The 15,341-nt window shown below is 44.3% G+C and overlaps 1 protein-coding gene across 1 annotated transcript in view; it reads right to left on the bottom strand.

Moving 5' to 3' along the window:
• The window catches only part of SLC34A1 (solute carrier family 34 member 1), a 165,622-nt gene that overhangs the window by 113,951 nt on the left and 36,330 nt on the right, over positions 1-15,341 (bottom strand). Inside the window, exon 6 of the mRNA XM_078652750.1 lies at positions 2,405-2,548. Coding sequence (XP_078508876.1) covers positions 2,405-2,548 — 144 coding nt within the window. The remainder of the gene's footprint in view (positions 1-2,404; positions 2,549-15,341) is intronic.

The following is a 15,341-nucleotide window of genomic DNA, read 5'->3' as shown; positions in this document are numbered from 1 at the left end:
ATTTGTTATCAGAAGGCTAAGCGCACTTTAACGGCCCCCCCCAGGGCACACTCCACACGCAAGTTGGGGGCCTCCATGGCATTCCTAGGTAACATTCCTTTGGAAGAGATTTGTAGGGCAGCCACATGGTCTACACCACATACGTTTACCAAACATTACTGTGTGGATGTGCATTCCAAACAGCAGGCAGCTGTAGGACAGGCTGTTCTTAAAACACTTTTTCAGACTTCTGCAGCTGGCACGGGCGGCCGCCGTTAGTGGAGGGACTGCTATGTATTCTATGCTATTGATATGAATTTAGCAGCCCACATGCCTCAAACTGAATATGCTACTTACCAGTATGCATCTGTTCTTGGCATGTAGGGCTGCTAACATTCATATCGCCCGCCCTCCTCCCCGGCGCCCGTAGCGGCTGCAGATTTTTCTTGCATTTAATCTCTAGCATGGTCATCACTTACACGATTACACTCCATCCTTGCCACAATGGCTAAAAACAATCTGGGGATGGAGTCGATGCCCATGCGCACTGTAGTCCAGGGGAGGAGCCACCTATCTCGTGATACTTCGCAGACTCTTTCAGGACAACAATGTGCAATCATCCGGACCCAACACTAGGCGGCGATCTATGCTATAGATATGAATGTTAGCAGCCCTACATGCCAAGAACAGATGCATACTGGTAAGTAGCATATTCAATCGGTTAGTGCTAGTACTATTAAACAATGGTTTTTTTTCTCAACTCTACTCTTCTACAGCTTTGATGAGTTTATTAAAGAGTTATTCAATTTCAAGCAATAACTAAACATTTATCTTCATTCATCTGTATTATGATTATAACTTGGGCTCCTGGATTCACGGCATTTATATTTTTTAACATTTCCAACTGTATTTATCCCTGTTTATTTCGTGCCCATCTCATCAGTATTTATTCATATTTTTAAGTTTTCTGAGTAAATGAAGTTGTAAAATCATATATTTCCACATGTATTTAACTGATAAACGTGCACTCATGCTTTGAGGCCTGTAGTGTTTTAGCAAATTAAGCAGCCAAATATAACAAAACAAAATACTATATGGTAAATATTATCATTATACTACGAATATATATTGACATAAAGTTGTATTTAAGAAAATGTCATCCTGTGTTTTTTAACTACCTATGATATCTATCTGCTCAGCTGTTGTTCTGGAATTCATGAAAGACACCATGCACAGTCACTCACAAGAAGTCTAATTTTCTGTATTTTTCAGCTTTTAAAAATATATGCAGAAAGGAAACATAGTTTTCTGTCTGTATTATCTGTAAAATTACATTTGCGTTATACCTTATATGACTCAACCTTCCCTCTCATTACCTTAAACCTGGCCTTAGTGCCTTGACTAAACTAGCCAGAGAGTTGAGGAGGCTTTGGAGAGACTTTTTATTTCCTAGACCCAGTACCCTACTTGCTGATCAGTAAGGAACACATTCATGCATGCCTTTGATATTGATAGGTGGTCCCTGTAACCTCAAGAATGCGGGAAAAAGTCTAACAACCTACACTTATGCTAAGCAGTACCTACCTCCCTTAGTACATTCTAGGCATGTTTCCTTTCTATTCTCCCACTTTTATGACTGTATGTTTGAATATTGTTCTCTATCTTTTTAGATAAACTTATATCTTATAATACTTTGTCCTGAAGAAGGTGGGGTGAACCAACTCAATGCCACTGAAACACTGCGTCGACAACTTGTGATATTTGTTTTCCTTTGTATATTATGGTATTCATTAGTTCCTTGATTGTGTAGATCAGAGGAATTTGTTTTTATCAAATATTAGATTACTGTATTAGGGAGCTATTTTATATTGATGGAATGTTGCATAAAATATGAACAATGTTTTAAAAAAACCTTTTAGAATTGATACACTGTTGTATTGCAGGAAGGCAATACTGGATACAGTATATTTTTGATTCTGAGTATAGTTGTGGACTAATAAAGGATTGATTATATTGAATATATTTGACATTTTTACTTTATGCAGTGTTCAATGTCAAGAGGGTTAAGTGTATGGAAATTAATGCTGTATTTCTCTTTGATGATGTACATGAATATGCAGTGGTGACAGTAAGAGTGTGAAACACAAAAGAGATCCTTCTTTGATTTTATACACATTCACACATGCCTTTGGTATTAATTGGTGGTCCCTACAACTGCAAGAATGCGGGAGGCTACACCTATGCCAGGCAGTACTTACCTCCCTTAGTCCATTTTAACCATGTTCCCTTTCTTTTGTCCCAGTTGATCCAACTATCTCTACCACCTCTGGCCCCTCAATCCCTTTTTGCTCACCCCACCACCAACCATAGACCAAACCCCATACCTTAAGTTTGCTCCCCACGTCCCTTGCCAGGGTATACTCACATCCAGAGGAGACCATGCTGACAATGATGGAGGTGGAGGTGCTGGAGCTCTGGACCAGCACTGTCACAAGGATGCCCACCACCAGGCCGGCCACTGGATTGGACAGGATTGCGTTGTCTTTGAAGATGTCACCAGCCACCTTCCCTGCACGGGACACAGAAAGAGGGTGAAACCGATTGGACCCCAAACAAACACACTGAAGAGAATGGGACCAGAAAACAGGGATGAAGAAAAAACAGGCATCAGGGATAGAGAGAGCTCAGGAGAACCAGCGGTACAGGGCAACCCTGCGATTCCAGACAGAGGAAGACATGAGCGGAAAAAGAAAGAGGATTGACCTAACAGCGAAAATGAGCGCACACTGTTTTGTCATCTTTTAAATGTAATAAATGTAAAGTCATAAAAAGTGTAGAGAAGAGAGAAACATGGATAGTAACCTACACCTAACGCTCTTTTGCTGTTTTTCTTTTTCCTCTACCAAATGAATTGACCAGATTCCTTGTTTCTCAAATTGATTCTGCTTCCTGCACCTTCTCTTGTTCCTCCGAAATGATTTTATTTTTTTCTTATGTTCAAGTAGTACACTGATGTAACGGTTTATGTGCACGGTTAAATGTATCTCTGGGGGGCCGTCTCAGGAGGAATTGTTCTATAGAAAGTGTTCTGACACCACTTTGGATAGAGAAGTACTAGATAAAGAAACTTATTTAAATAAACCGAAACATGGTGGTACAGCCAGAGAGAAACTAAATAGGAAAAAAACGGCACAAAAGACAATTACAAGGATTTGATGTCAGAATCGAAAGAATAAGGTGGATAGAGACTCCAATGAGAGCTATTTTCCAAAAATGGTGCTGTGCTTTAGCAGAGAAATCTCTGGCAGCACTCTCGAGGTAGATTTTATTTTCGTGAACCAAACTATTTTAGCGTCTCTTGAGCTGATGGGGTCGTTCTCAATTTCTATCCACCATAACAGATACTTTAAACACTTGCCAGCAACGTACAGACTTAAATCTCCCTTCTGGTATAATTTGCTGTGTTATTTCATTAGTAATGTGTGAGTATTCTCTTGACTATTGTCTATAAGGATTTGTTGAGTTGGCTTGCCTTTTCTTCGATTTCTACTCCCCTCGTAGTTACGAGCCCTGTTACACGGGCCACCTGCCGAACAAGTAGTCGATGAAAACAAAGAGGGGTGCACTTTATTTAAGGACTTGTCACAATAGGTCCTGTCATCCTTTCTTGTTTTATTCACTAATACACTCCAAGAAAGTAAGATATTATTCCATTTACCATTAATTCCTTTAGAACCACATTCCCACCATTGAAATGCTCATGACTGTCATCCACAGCAATTGACCTTCCATATCTTTGACACCTGATGGCTAACTCCTTACTTTAAAGTATCCCAAGGCTCGACCTCATCAGGCCTAAACCAGCTCTAAACTAACTTTAACCCTAACGGTGGACCTCACACTGAAGCCAACCTTCTCCCAAACTCTCATAAGTACTAAATATTTAATGATATTACTATTAATTAAATTGAACTAATAACTACATTGGACAGATATAACCCAAAACTGTACAAATCCTAATAAATTATGTTCATACTTGTTAAAGTAAATTTAAATGTGGAACACTTACACATGTTTAAAATGTAAGTATATTCACTCAATTGATTTTTTAAAGCATACCCCAACTCAAGACATATATTAATGTGACTTAAATTAAATTAAAAAATAAGGAACCATCATTTTAAACTAATGTATACATTAAATTCAAATGTTGCCTGCAATTAAATTAATGTAATAATTTGTTTTTAATAACTTTTTTTGTATTAGAAACGAAAAGCAAAACCTAACACCAACCCATGAAAATGATTTTTATTCTGGTTATACGTACTTCATGTTATTTAATTTGGTCATTTTAACGTTTAATACACTTGAGTTGTAGTAGGTAGGTAGAAAACAGGTGTATTTAGACAATTTTCCATAAAGCATTCAAAAAACACATTTTACAATGTGAGCTGTAGTAAGTACTAGGTCACGCGAGGACACTTGTTATTACTGGTTAGAAGTATCAACAGCTGGCTGGTTGTAGCCGGAGGTCTGGCCAGGCGCTGTCCTAGGTTATTTGACTAGTACATTTGTTGTGTGAATTAATTAGAGGTATTCTTGCTTTTGCAGAGAGCTCATAGACACCCTCTGGCTTATCTGAAATGTGTTGAGTGAGTGTAATGATTTTTGTTTGACCTGTACTGTTGCATCTTGGTAATGGGTATGTGGTGATGACGCAGTGAATATTGTTGTGGATACACTGATCTCCACCTCAGTAAATTTGAGCCCTATTATTTGTGTGTAAGGTGTTCTGTCTAAGTTGGTACATGGTAGTTTGTGTGTATTTGAAAGTGCTCTTGTGAGGACATTGTTTCTCAGCAATATGACGTCTGAGACGTTTTGTTTGCTGGTACTTAGTGCTATGTTAATTTTGAATGCAATTGGAGCTCCAGGACAGCTTTTGAGGCGTATCTCAGATGAGGTGGGTGTATGTGCTATGTTCTGTCGAAGCGACAGCTTGACTAACCTGCCCAGCATCATAAGATCCAACTGATATTGTTAAGTTGTTAACAGTAAAGAGTAAAAAATTAAATAGCAGCGATTTACATTAAAAGACAGCTTTGATTGGTAAAAGATCCAAGAAACCCAACATGCTGACCAACCTGCGGGCAAAGGTGGCCAAGGAATCTGCCCTTCGCGAGTGCAGCTGTTTGTAACTCTTTGCCTCCATCTTTGGTGCTGTTACTATGTGCATCCAGGAAGGCTGCCTGTTGAATGGCCAGAACTTCAGGGAGATTAGCCAGGGTCAACATCGGGTGTAGATTCAGCCTTCTTCAAGGGCCAGCCAAGCATACTTGCGCACTTTACATGTTCCCCACCAGGCTGCTTTACACAGCCTGGTGTAGAACATGCCCAGCCTCCCATTCCCAGTCTGAGCGCCGACCCGTGGTGCTCAGACCAATCACAACACTGCACTGCAGCGTTGTGATTGGCTTAAGTATGGCTTTAAGTGGGATGAAAAAACTGGGGGACTCTCAAGGGGCATGGCCAATGTAATTAAGGGTGTGGCTTAAAAATACGTAAGGTAAAAATCTGTGTTTAGCATAGTGTGCTGCCCGACTTGTATTTTGCTGTTTCTGTCATTGCATCCAAATATATGATGCAACAAGTAACATCATACCTACAACAAGTCAGGACTATTGGCTTTGTCAATGGTGGTTAGTTGCATAAGATAAATAATCAGCAACTACCACTTGTATATAATATTGAAAAAACTTCCACGTAAAGCACTGGTGACTCCACGACAATACTGCTGCTCCTGAGTTTCAAAAAGAGAAGGGAAATCCAGAGAGAAAATGGCTTTCTTTAAAGGATTTCCCTTCCCCTACAATGCTCACGTGGCATGACGTCATACCCTAACTTCTCCACTAGTGAGAAGTGAGCAGTGTGAGCACGCGCACATCGATGTACCTGCTCTACTGCAGTCAGGAAAAAAAGGACCGCCTGTGCCAAGGCACAAAACAGAGCCCAATAGGATCCCTTTTTTGTGAGGCCCCCTTTAAAAAACTGGCAGTGCTCAGCACTAGTGAGACCCTAGCCACTTAAAGCCCTGGGCTTAGGGGAGGTAGTCTGTGTGCTTCCAGCAGAGAGTCGACATCATGACGTGGGACATGGAGGAGAGACAACTCGAGGCATGGCGAGAAGGTGTTTTTAAATTATTTTGGAACCCCTCCTCCGCGATCCTTCCCTCTTCCCTCCACTCTCGTTCCCTAAAAGCCACTACTGCCCAAACCTGTGTTAAACCCATCATGGTACTGCACCCCGCCCCACAAAAAGCCCACCGTATCCACCACCTGGGCAGCCAAGACCAGGCCCCCTCTGCAGTTCCAGTTACTACTTCGGATGAAAACACCATCCACCCAAAAAGACTGTTGGCCAGGGCGGATCCAGGGGTTAATGTGTGAAAAACGACCCCGCCTCCGCCAGAGCCAACCTGCAAGAAGGGATGAGAGATGTAGCCGAGTGGATGACGACCAGCCGCCTGAAACTGAACTCAGACAAGACGGAGGTCCTCATCCTGGGCTCCTCGCCCTCCGCCTGGGACGACTCCTGGTGGCCCCCCGCCCTGGGCACCGCACCCAAACCGACGGACCACGCACGCAACCTGGGCTTCATCCTGGACTCCTCCCTCTCCATGACCAGACAAGTCAACGCCGTCTCCTCGTCATGCTTCAACATCCTACGCATGCTACGGAAGATCTTCTGGTGGATCCCCACCGAGACCAGGAAGACTGTCACCCAGGCCCTCGTCACCAGCCGACTGGACTACGGCAACGCCCTCTACGCCGGAACCACCGCCAAGCTCCAAAAGAGACTCCAGCGGATCCAGAACGCCTCAGCCAGACTCATCCTCGACATCCCACGAAACAGCCACATCTCCGGACATCTGATAGACCTGCACTGGCTCCCCGTCAACAAAAGAATCACCTTCCGTCTCCTCACCCACGCACACAAAGCCCTACACAACCAAGGCCCGACTTACCTCAACAGCCGCCTCAACTTCTACGCTCCCATACGCCATCTCCGCTCGACCAGTCACGCCCTCGCCGCCGTCCCCCGCATCCGAAGAGCGACAACAGGAGGAAGGTCCTTCTCCTACCTGGCCGCCAAGACTTGGAACTCCCTCCCGACCGACCTGCGCCTGACCCAAGACCACCTCTCCTTCAGGAAGAAGCTCAAGACCTGGCTGTTCGAGCAGTAAAGGCACCCCCCCTCCCAGCGCCTTGAGACCCTACGGGTGAGTAGTGCGCTCTATAAATGTCTTGATTGATTGATTGATTGATTGAAAAAAGTGCAGGGGCTCAAAGTGCAGCCGGCTCTGCTGAATACCAGAGCTTGCAGATTCTTTAAATCCCCGATTTCTTTTTGTGTCTCCTTTTCTATTGCTCTAGTTCAAAGTGTACTGATGGTAAATAAGACCCGATCCTCAAAAATGTATGCCAATGCTCGCCACCTGCAACCACCGGTAATATAAGCACCACAAAATGAAGTCCTGGGGGCCTATTATATATAGGTCAGGGAAAGTGCACCGTATTCTATTGAATGCGTTGCCCCCAGGGAAGCCGCAAAGTCATGCTGCCCTGGGGGGCAGTGCATTCAAGTGAAATACGGCGCAGCTTTGAAGCATCCGCTCCATGTTTCACTGTGCATTTTCATTGTTTGTGCCCAGCGCACGTGTTTTAATAGGTGCCAGGCGCAAACAGGGAAAGTACAGCTATTTACATTGAATACGCTTCCCCCAGGGCAGCCACAAACTTGCGCTGCCCAGGCCGCAGCACATTCAGGTGAAATACGGAGCGGCTTTGAAGCATCCACTCCATGTTTTATGTGCACCAGCGCTATAGGTATTACAGAAGGGGACATACAAGTGTCTGTGGCCCTTTCTGTAATACAAAGTGCCTAGGGGGCACGCAAAGCAGGCACAAATGCCTGTTGCGCCCCCGGGGTACTTTGTGTAATATGGCCTGGGGGCGGTATTATAGAATACGGTTCACTCTCCTTGTTGGCGCCAAGCGCACCTTTCAAAAGCTCACATGGAGAGTGCACTATATTATATTGAATGCGCTGCCCCCAGGGCACCCGCAAAGTCATTATGACCAGGGGGCAGCGCATTGAAGTGAAATACAGAGCAGCTTTGAGGCCGTTGCTCTGTGTTTCACTGTGCAAGTGGCAACCCGCCTACACTTTTAAAGGGGATTAGAGAGCCCCCTGCAGGCAGGTGCAGTGAGTGACTGCATCCGCCTGAAAGGGGATGCCCGGTGGGGGGTCCCTTTGCCCCCTCTAGAGGGCTGCCATCAGGGGACACATTGTCAGTGGGTGGTGCACTGTCAGTGCGCCTTCTGACAGCTTCTTTGCCTCTATGCCTGCGTCGATAATATGGCACAGGAGCAGAGGCCAAGAGATTCCCTCATTTGCATGGGGCCAAGAAAATGAGGGAACACCCTTTAGTGATATAGCTGGCTCTATATGTGCGCCAGTGCTATCTGTACTACAGAAAGGGCCACACAAGCATCTGCGGCCCTTTCTGTAACACCAAAGTGCCCCGGGAGCACTCAAAGTAGGCGCACAAAACCGTTGCACCCCCCGGGCGCTTTGTATAATAAGGCCCCTAGTCTTTTCCAACACTGCCAGGAGAGCTGAAAGAGAGTAAAAGCTGTAGTTGGCTTACCTTCAAAATCACCTTTCATGCCCCGCAGTTCCCCTGGGAGTGCCCCAATGCAGTACTTGGCCAGGTACTGATCAAAGTAATGAAATATGCAAGTAGTAGCAGTCAAAGTAATGGTGTAGGGCGAAGTATTGTGGTTAAAGTAATGGTAAACAGAAGTGATTGATTTTAAGTACTGAGCATTTATCAGTTCTAATGGGTGAAAGACTGTAGTCTTAGAGTCCGCCATAGCGGGCTCTACCGCCATTAAAGTCCCGTTCCAGCGTTAAAGGCCCGAGCTGAAGGTGAGGGCCTTTAACAAGGAAGAGGGCCGTTAATGGCTGGTAGAGCCCTCTAAGGGGGGTTCTAAGGCTATTGAATATTCCGCCAGTGTTCTTATTTGTAAAACAAAGGCCTCACAGAGCCCGAAGGGCTTGAAGTTCCCTCAGGCTCCATGAGGCCTTTTGTTCACAGCAACATTGATCCAGCTTCTGCCAGCCATTAGAAGCCCAAAGCACTCCATTGCTTCAATGGAGCTCTCAACATTCCAATGTTCTAATATTCATTAGTAGCTATTATCTACTGATTGTGCTATTTTGGTAATGCAAAATTGAAAGTACATTCCTCATCGGAGACAGCCAACATATGTTCCGCCTCTCCAGAGCGCTCTTTCAAGGCTGTATAAAATCACATCTGAGCATCAAATTTCCTCCTCTCTTTATCTAGCAACAAAATATTTTATACAATAAATATATATTTTTTTTAAAATCTGTTTATTGATTTTCAGAAACAAAGAAGTACAACCACCGAAAATGGTGACACAACAAATACCAGTACATTCCCGCATCCTTCATACCAACATGTATGTTATCGATGAGACAATGTTATATTCAGTACAGTTTACAAGGTAGCATCAAGTCAGTGCACAGGCATCGCGTGTTAAATTCAAAGCAACTAGGTGCAAGTTATATTAGAGTTCACTGGGTTTCGGAGGCTTCCACATTCTGCAAATAAATCGTTAAATAAGTCCAATAGTCTTTTGGCCTAGATCTAGCTGATAGCTCCTCTTCATAAGTCAGCAGCTGAGTTCTGCAGTGCGCAAGGTATTTTAGCCATTGTTTCGTGTTCGGTACTCTCGGGCCTCCCCAACATTGAGATATTTGCCTTTTGGCTAACAGCAGGGAAATTGCACAGTACTTACGTTTCCCGGCTTTGATCCCGGGGAGCAGGCCTAACAAGCACACTTTTATAGAGCATTCAATCTCTACCCCACAATTTTCTGAAGTATTGCGGTCACTTGCCCCCAGTAGTCCTGTATTTTCGGGCAGGACCAGGCCAGGTGTACAAAGGCTGCGTCCTGTTCCCCACAACGCTTACATCTAGCATCCTCCCGTAGCCCAAATTTATGGAGACGTGATGGGGTGTGGTATGATTGGTGGAGATACTTTAGGTGTAGGATGCGTAAATTGCCATTAGGTGTGAGTAACTTAAGCAGCGTGCATGCGGTGTACCAGTCTTTTTCAGATAGTGGATCTGGCAAGGCCTCATTCCAGCGTGTCCATGCTTTAGTGGAGGTGAATGGAATCTCGCTTTGGGCCGCCTTGTACAATCGGGAAACTAAGTGTGTCGAATTGGAGGAGGTGATGACGCACTGCAGTGTTTCCAAGCAGGGGGGCTCTGTCGGGTAGTTCGGGTATAGATCACGGATCGCTCTTTGTAGTCCTTAATATGTGAACCGGAACAGTGTGGTTTGATTGCTAATATAAGACAAATCGTCTACATTCCTGAAGACGCCGTCATGATAGAGGTCCCCAAATGTGTCAATGCCGGCCTGTTTTAGGGGACCCATACCCACTTGCTCGCTAGTGACGGAGATCTGGGGATGGTGGTGTAACGGTAATGCTGGCGCATAAAGTGGTGTCTTGTGTGCCAACCGGCCAAGTGACCCCCAAGCGGCCACAGTTGTGTCAACCGTGTTGATATCTGCCGTGTGTAATGGCGGGCGTTTATGCGTAATCACTGCGGTCAGTGGTATTGGAAAGGCGTCCCCTTCCTCCACCGCTGTGTGTGTTAGATAAGGAACCACATGGTACCAGTATGTGGCATACTGTGCCTGGGCACAGAGATAGTACAAATAGAAGTCCGGCACACAAAAGCCACCTTTTTCATAGGGTAAAGTCAATGTCTGTAAATCTATGCGTGCTTGTTTACCTGCCCATATGAGTTTGAGAACCAGCGAGGTTATGTTTTTGAACACTGCTTTCGGGGGTGTGATCGGTATGTTGTTAAATAGGTATAGGAGCTTGGGGAGGATATTCATTTTTACTATGGCAATATGATCCGCCAACGATAGTGGCAGTTGTATCCACCGGTCGATTTGCCCCGTCAGCTTATCCAGTACCCTACCATAGTTTGTGCAGATAATTTCTTCAGGGTCTCTGCTGTACCATATCCCTAAGTATCGGATCGGGTCAGTTTGCCAATCTAGTGGGAAATCTGTGGAATGTTGTGACGTGGTGTCAGTAAGCGGAATTATAGATGATTTCTCCCAATTGATCTGTAAGCCAGAGTGTCTGCCAAATTTAATGTATTCGCGCAGTATCGGGTTCATATTCTGGTCGGGGTCTCTAATGTATAACAGCATGTCATCCGCATACATGGATATATGCAATGGGCGACTCGGGAAATGTAGAGCTGAGTGGTTATGCGATTGTCTAATGATGCATGCAAGTGGCTCTAACGCAAGTGCGAATAGCAAGGGCGAGAGAGGGCATCCCTGCCTCGTGCCACGTTTGATGTGGAAGGGGTTTGAAATGTATCCATTGACACGTACCCTGGCTACAGGGTTAGTGTAAAGGAGCGATATCCATGTTATGAACCGTGCTGGAAAGCCCATGTGTTGAAGTATAGTGATATGACCATTCAATTGAATCGAATGCCTTGGTAGCATCGAGCATAACCGCCACCGCCTTAGTGTCAGGAATTAAATAATGGGACATTGCAAACAATGTTCTAGTATTGTGGGAGGTTGCCCTTGTGGGTATGAACCCAGCCTGGTCTGGCAATATCAAATTAGTCATCAAGTGCTGTAATCTGATCGCCAGAATTATGGCCAGTATCTTCGAGTCCACATTCAGCAGTGATAGAGGACGGTAGGAGTCACAGCGATCTGGGTCCTTGTTGGGTTTCAAAAGTGCTATCAGTACAGCTTCTCGCAGAGATGGTGGTATTGTGGCTTGATCAAAGGCATTTCCTTTCATGGCGACTAGGTGTGGTGCCAAAGTGTCTGCGTATGTTTTGTAAAATTCACAGGTAAACCCATCTGGGCCGGGTGCCTTGCCATTTGGTAGTGAGCGAATGATGTCTGTCACCTCTTCTACTGTGATGGGCATCGCTAAGTATTCACGCTGCCGGTCTGATAACCAGGCAATGGCAATATCGTGTAAATATTCAAACGTTTCTTCCGGGGGTGGTGTTTGTTTGGAGGTGTACAGTGCGCTATAGCTATCTACAAAGCAGCGAAGTATATCTTCGGGCTGTGTCAGTAGTGTGCCCTCTGTGTCCCGAATTTGTGTTACAGTTTGAGGTGCCTTCCCCTCACAGATTTTCGATGCAAGCACTCTACCTGGTCTTCCACCCTCCCCATACTGTTTGGCTAAAGGTCGTTTAGTAACATATTTCAGTTCATCAGCGGCATACGTTTGATGTTCCGTGAATGCCCTCCTGAGGTCCCCCAGAACAGCAACATCTTGTGTCCTTTCATATTCCAGTTCAAGTGTAGTGTAGTTCCTATTATCCCAATAGGCTCTGCGCATTGGAATATCTTCAATAGTATAGACCTAGGGCAGAGGTTAACTAGGTCTTCTACCGACGATATTAGACTTAAAGTTTTGTGTTTGCCAGCTAGCTCAGAATTCACTAGAAACTTTCTCGAATAGACAAGGAGGATTTTAACCTCCCTGGATAGACAAGAAGGGATTTAGTTTCTGACAACCATAGAACATGACAACTTTGCTCTCCCCTAATCAAGAGTGTATCTCCAGAGTCGTGTGAAAACAAAAGACAACTTATTTTACTCAGTCAGTTCAGTGCATTCTTAGTTTCACCAGATTGTAGAGAAAAGGAAGAGACGGGCGTGTTCAATAAAAAGATGTTATTTATTGATCAGTCTCCTTTCTCATACAAGAGAAATGAATCGCTATTATTGTAATACTTATAGTTAAGTAAAGTGCATACAGTAAAGACATAATTATAAAATAATACTGTAAAAGCATTGATATGGTTTCTGAGCCATATGATACTTTAAAATGGATAAAATAGATACATACATATATACATTTGACTAATCGTACTCAACTGGTGCTTCTAACCACGCCTACCCCAGTGTACCTGACCTAAGCCTAATACGTGGGCGGGAGTAGATAAGTAGCAGTTTAAGTTAAGTTTGCTTTGCCAAGGGACTGATTCGAGAATTCTCTGCAAGGGGTTATTCAGTTCTGTACCTGAGATCTAGAATGGTGGAGGGCTGGTATCTCTTATCCCAGGTCTTGATATTCCAGCTGCCTGCGAGGGCTGCTTGGAAGCGCCGGAGCTGGATTTCTCAGCAGGAGAAAGGCAGCGTCTCGTTCTCAGCGCGTCAGGAAGGCGTGGCAGCGCCTGTGGGCTTCGCTCTCTGCTGGGCTCCTCGGCACGTCTCGCTGCTCCAATCTCGTCACCACCGCATGTGTTTGCTTAAGGCAATGTCGGTAATATTTATACCTGAAAGGTGCCGAGATTGACGTAAGGATGGACATATATACGTCAATAAGGATGTCATATGAACGGGTTCGTTCGCACATTCTTTACTGAAGTTCTCGGTGAAATCAAAACAATGGCTATGGGAATTTCCCAGGTCGCTGTAGGTTTGATTTGTTTTGAGAACTCCGTATGCCTTATCAGGGGCTGGAGGAATATCGCTTGTCTAATTAGATGGCATGCGTTATGACCTAATCAGATAACGCGCTTCTGTGCCGTGGTGTGGCTTAATCAGATAACGGTTTCTGCACCGTTGGATGGCTGCTAGTTAATTATTAACCAAACCAGGGTCAGGAATAGGGGAATCGTTACAGTACCTATAGGAATACATCACACCCACTCCACGTAGACTATGTCCATATTTACAAATCTAGGCATAGTGAAACCAGTAGCGTTTGTGTATACCGTACCACCCCAAAGACAGAATTATAAAATATACGAAACACAATCACATGTACTATATGCACAAGCAGTCTAATAATGCTAAACATATAACACATATTTTAAATTCAGCATGAATAAATGCGAAAATAACACATGAAATGGCTCTTAATACAGAAAGAAAAAGTGCGAGACCATTTCATCACAATCATAAAGTTATGTATAATAGTGCTAGAGGATAGCTAATGTCTCGTGACTACCTAAAATAGAAATTTAGTTCTCTAAGAATAATGTCTACTTTAAGCAGAAGATAAGTGTCCCAAAAAATCGTAAATATTTTGGAATTGGGGAAAAAGTTCTTGCAGTCTGAAAAACTGATGAGAATTTTTTTTTCCATATCGCTTTTTAAAAGTTGAAGGCCAAATTCAGCATGTAGGGAACTCCGAGTGCTAGTCTGCTCAAAGTTATTCCTGCTGCTCTGTTGAAAACATCATATCATTTAGACTGTTGAAAAAACTGTCAACAGCTTCTTGCGTAAGTTCCATTAACTCGGAAAAGGATGTTACCATGCATTCATGAGCCTGAGCATGATTGCCTCGATTGATGTTTTTATCAGTATAGCTGACTGAAGGTCGTACCTGATCGATGCTGCTTTCATCTTGTACTTCACTACCCCTCAATCGTAGTGGTGAAGTCTCCATGAATGCCGTCATCAGGATTGGTAGCCGCTGGGGACAGCACAATGCATGAGCCGTTACCGGACCCAACAAGGTATCTGCGTCCATTGGCACATCCAATTGTAGTGCCAGACAGGTGTCCAACACGCATTCTTCGCCGCATAGCAAGCACCTTAATACAGGCATAACACAACTTTGCCACATTGGTCTAAATGAAAGAAACCAAGTCATGTTCAGGTCCCGAAGCCGTGCTAGTCCAAGGACTTTAGTTATGCGGTCCCGGTAGCCAATGGCTAGGATCATTTCTTCCCTTGTCGCAGGTGTTTTGTCTGTGACATGGTGTGCCATAGCAAAATAACAGGATCAAAAATAGGAAGCCTGCCACTAGTCCTAAAAGGAGAGGAAGTCCGCCAAAAATTGAATGGACAAAGTCCGGAAAAATACTCAGGATGGCTTTGAATGGTGTTAAAGCTCCCGAAAACACTGTCTTAAATACACATAAGACACCACTGGTATCAGAAATATTTAAGATTTCGTTCAGTATTTCTGCGAAATGTATGGGGGAATTAGTTGATAACAATGAATGAATCTCTGCTGTTGTCCTTGCAACTTGGAGATCATACGTTTCTTTTGATGACGTTAGCCTGGTCGGCGTCTGTAGGAGCACAGTCTTCATTCTGCTTAAAGTATCTATTCGAATAGAAGCAATTTTCAAATCGGGCCATAACCTTGCCTCCCTGTCTGGAGAATCGTTCGGGAACAATACTCGTTCACAGCACATGACCTTCCTAGTCACGGTTATGAGATAAGGTTTTCCGGGCAGC

Source organism: Lissotriton helveticus, chromosome 7 (genome assembly GCF_964261635.1).
Source record: "Lissotriton helveticus chromosome 7, aLisHel1.1, whole genome shotgun sequence".
In the NCBI taxonomy this organism is placed as follows: Eukaryota; Metazoa; Chordata; class Amphibia; order Caudata; family Salamandridae; genus Lissotriton; species Lissotriton helveticus.
Note: the sequence above shows the minus strand (reverse complement) of the source record. Positions and strands in the feature narration are given on the sequence as shown.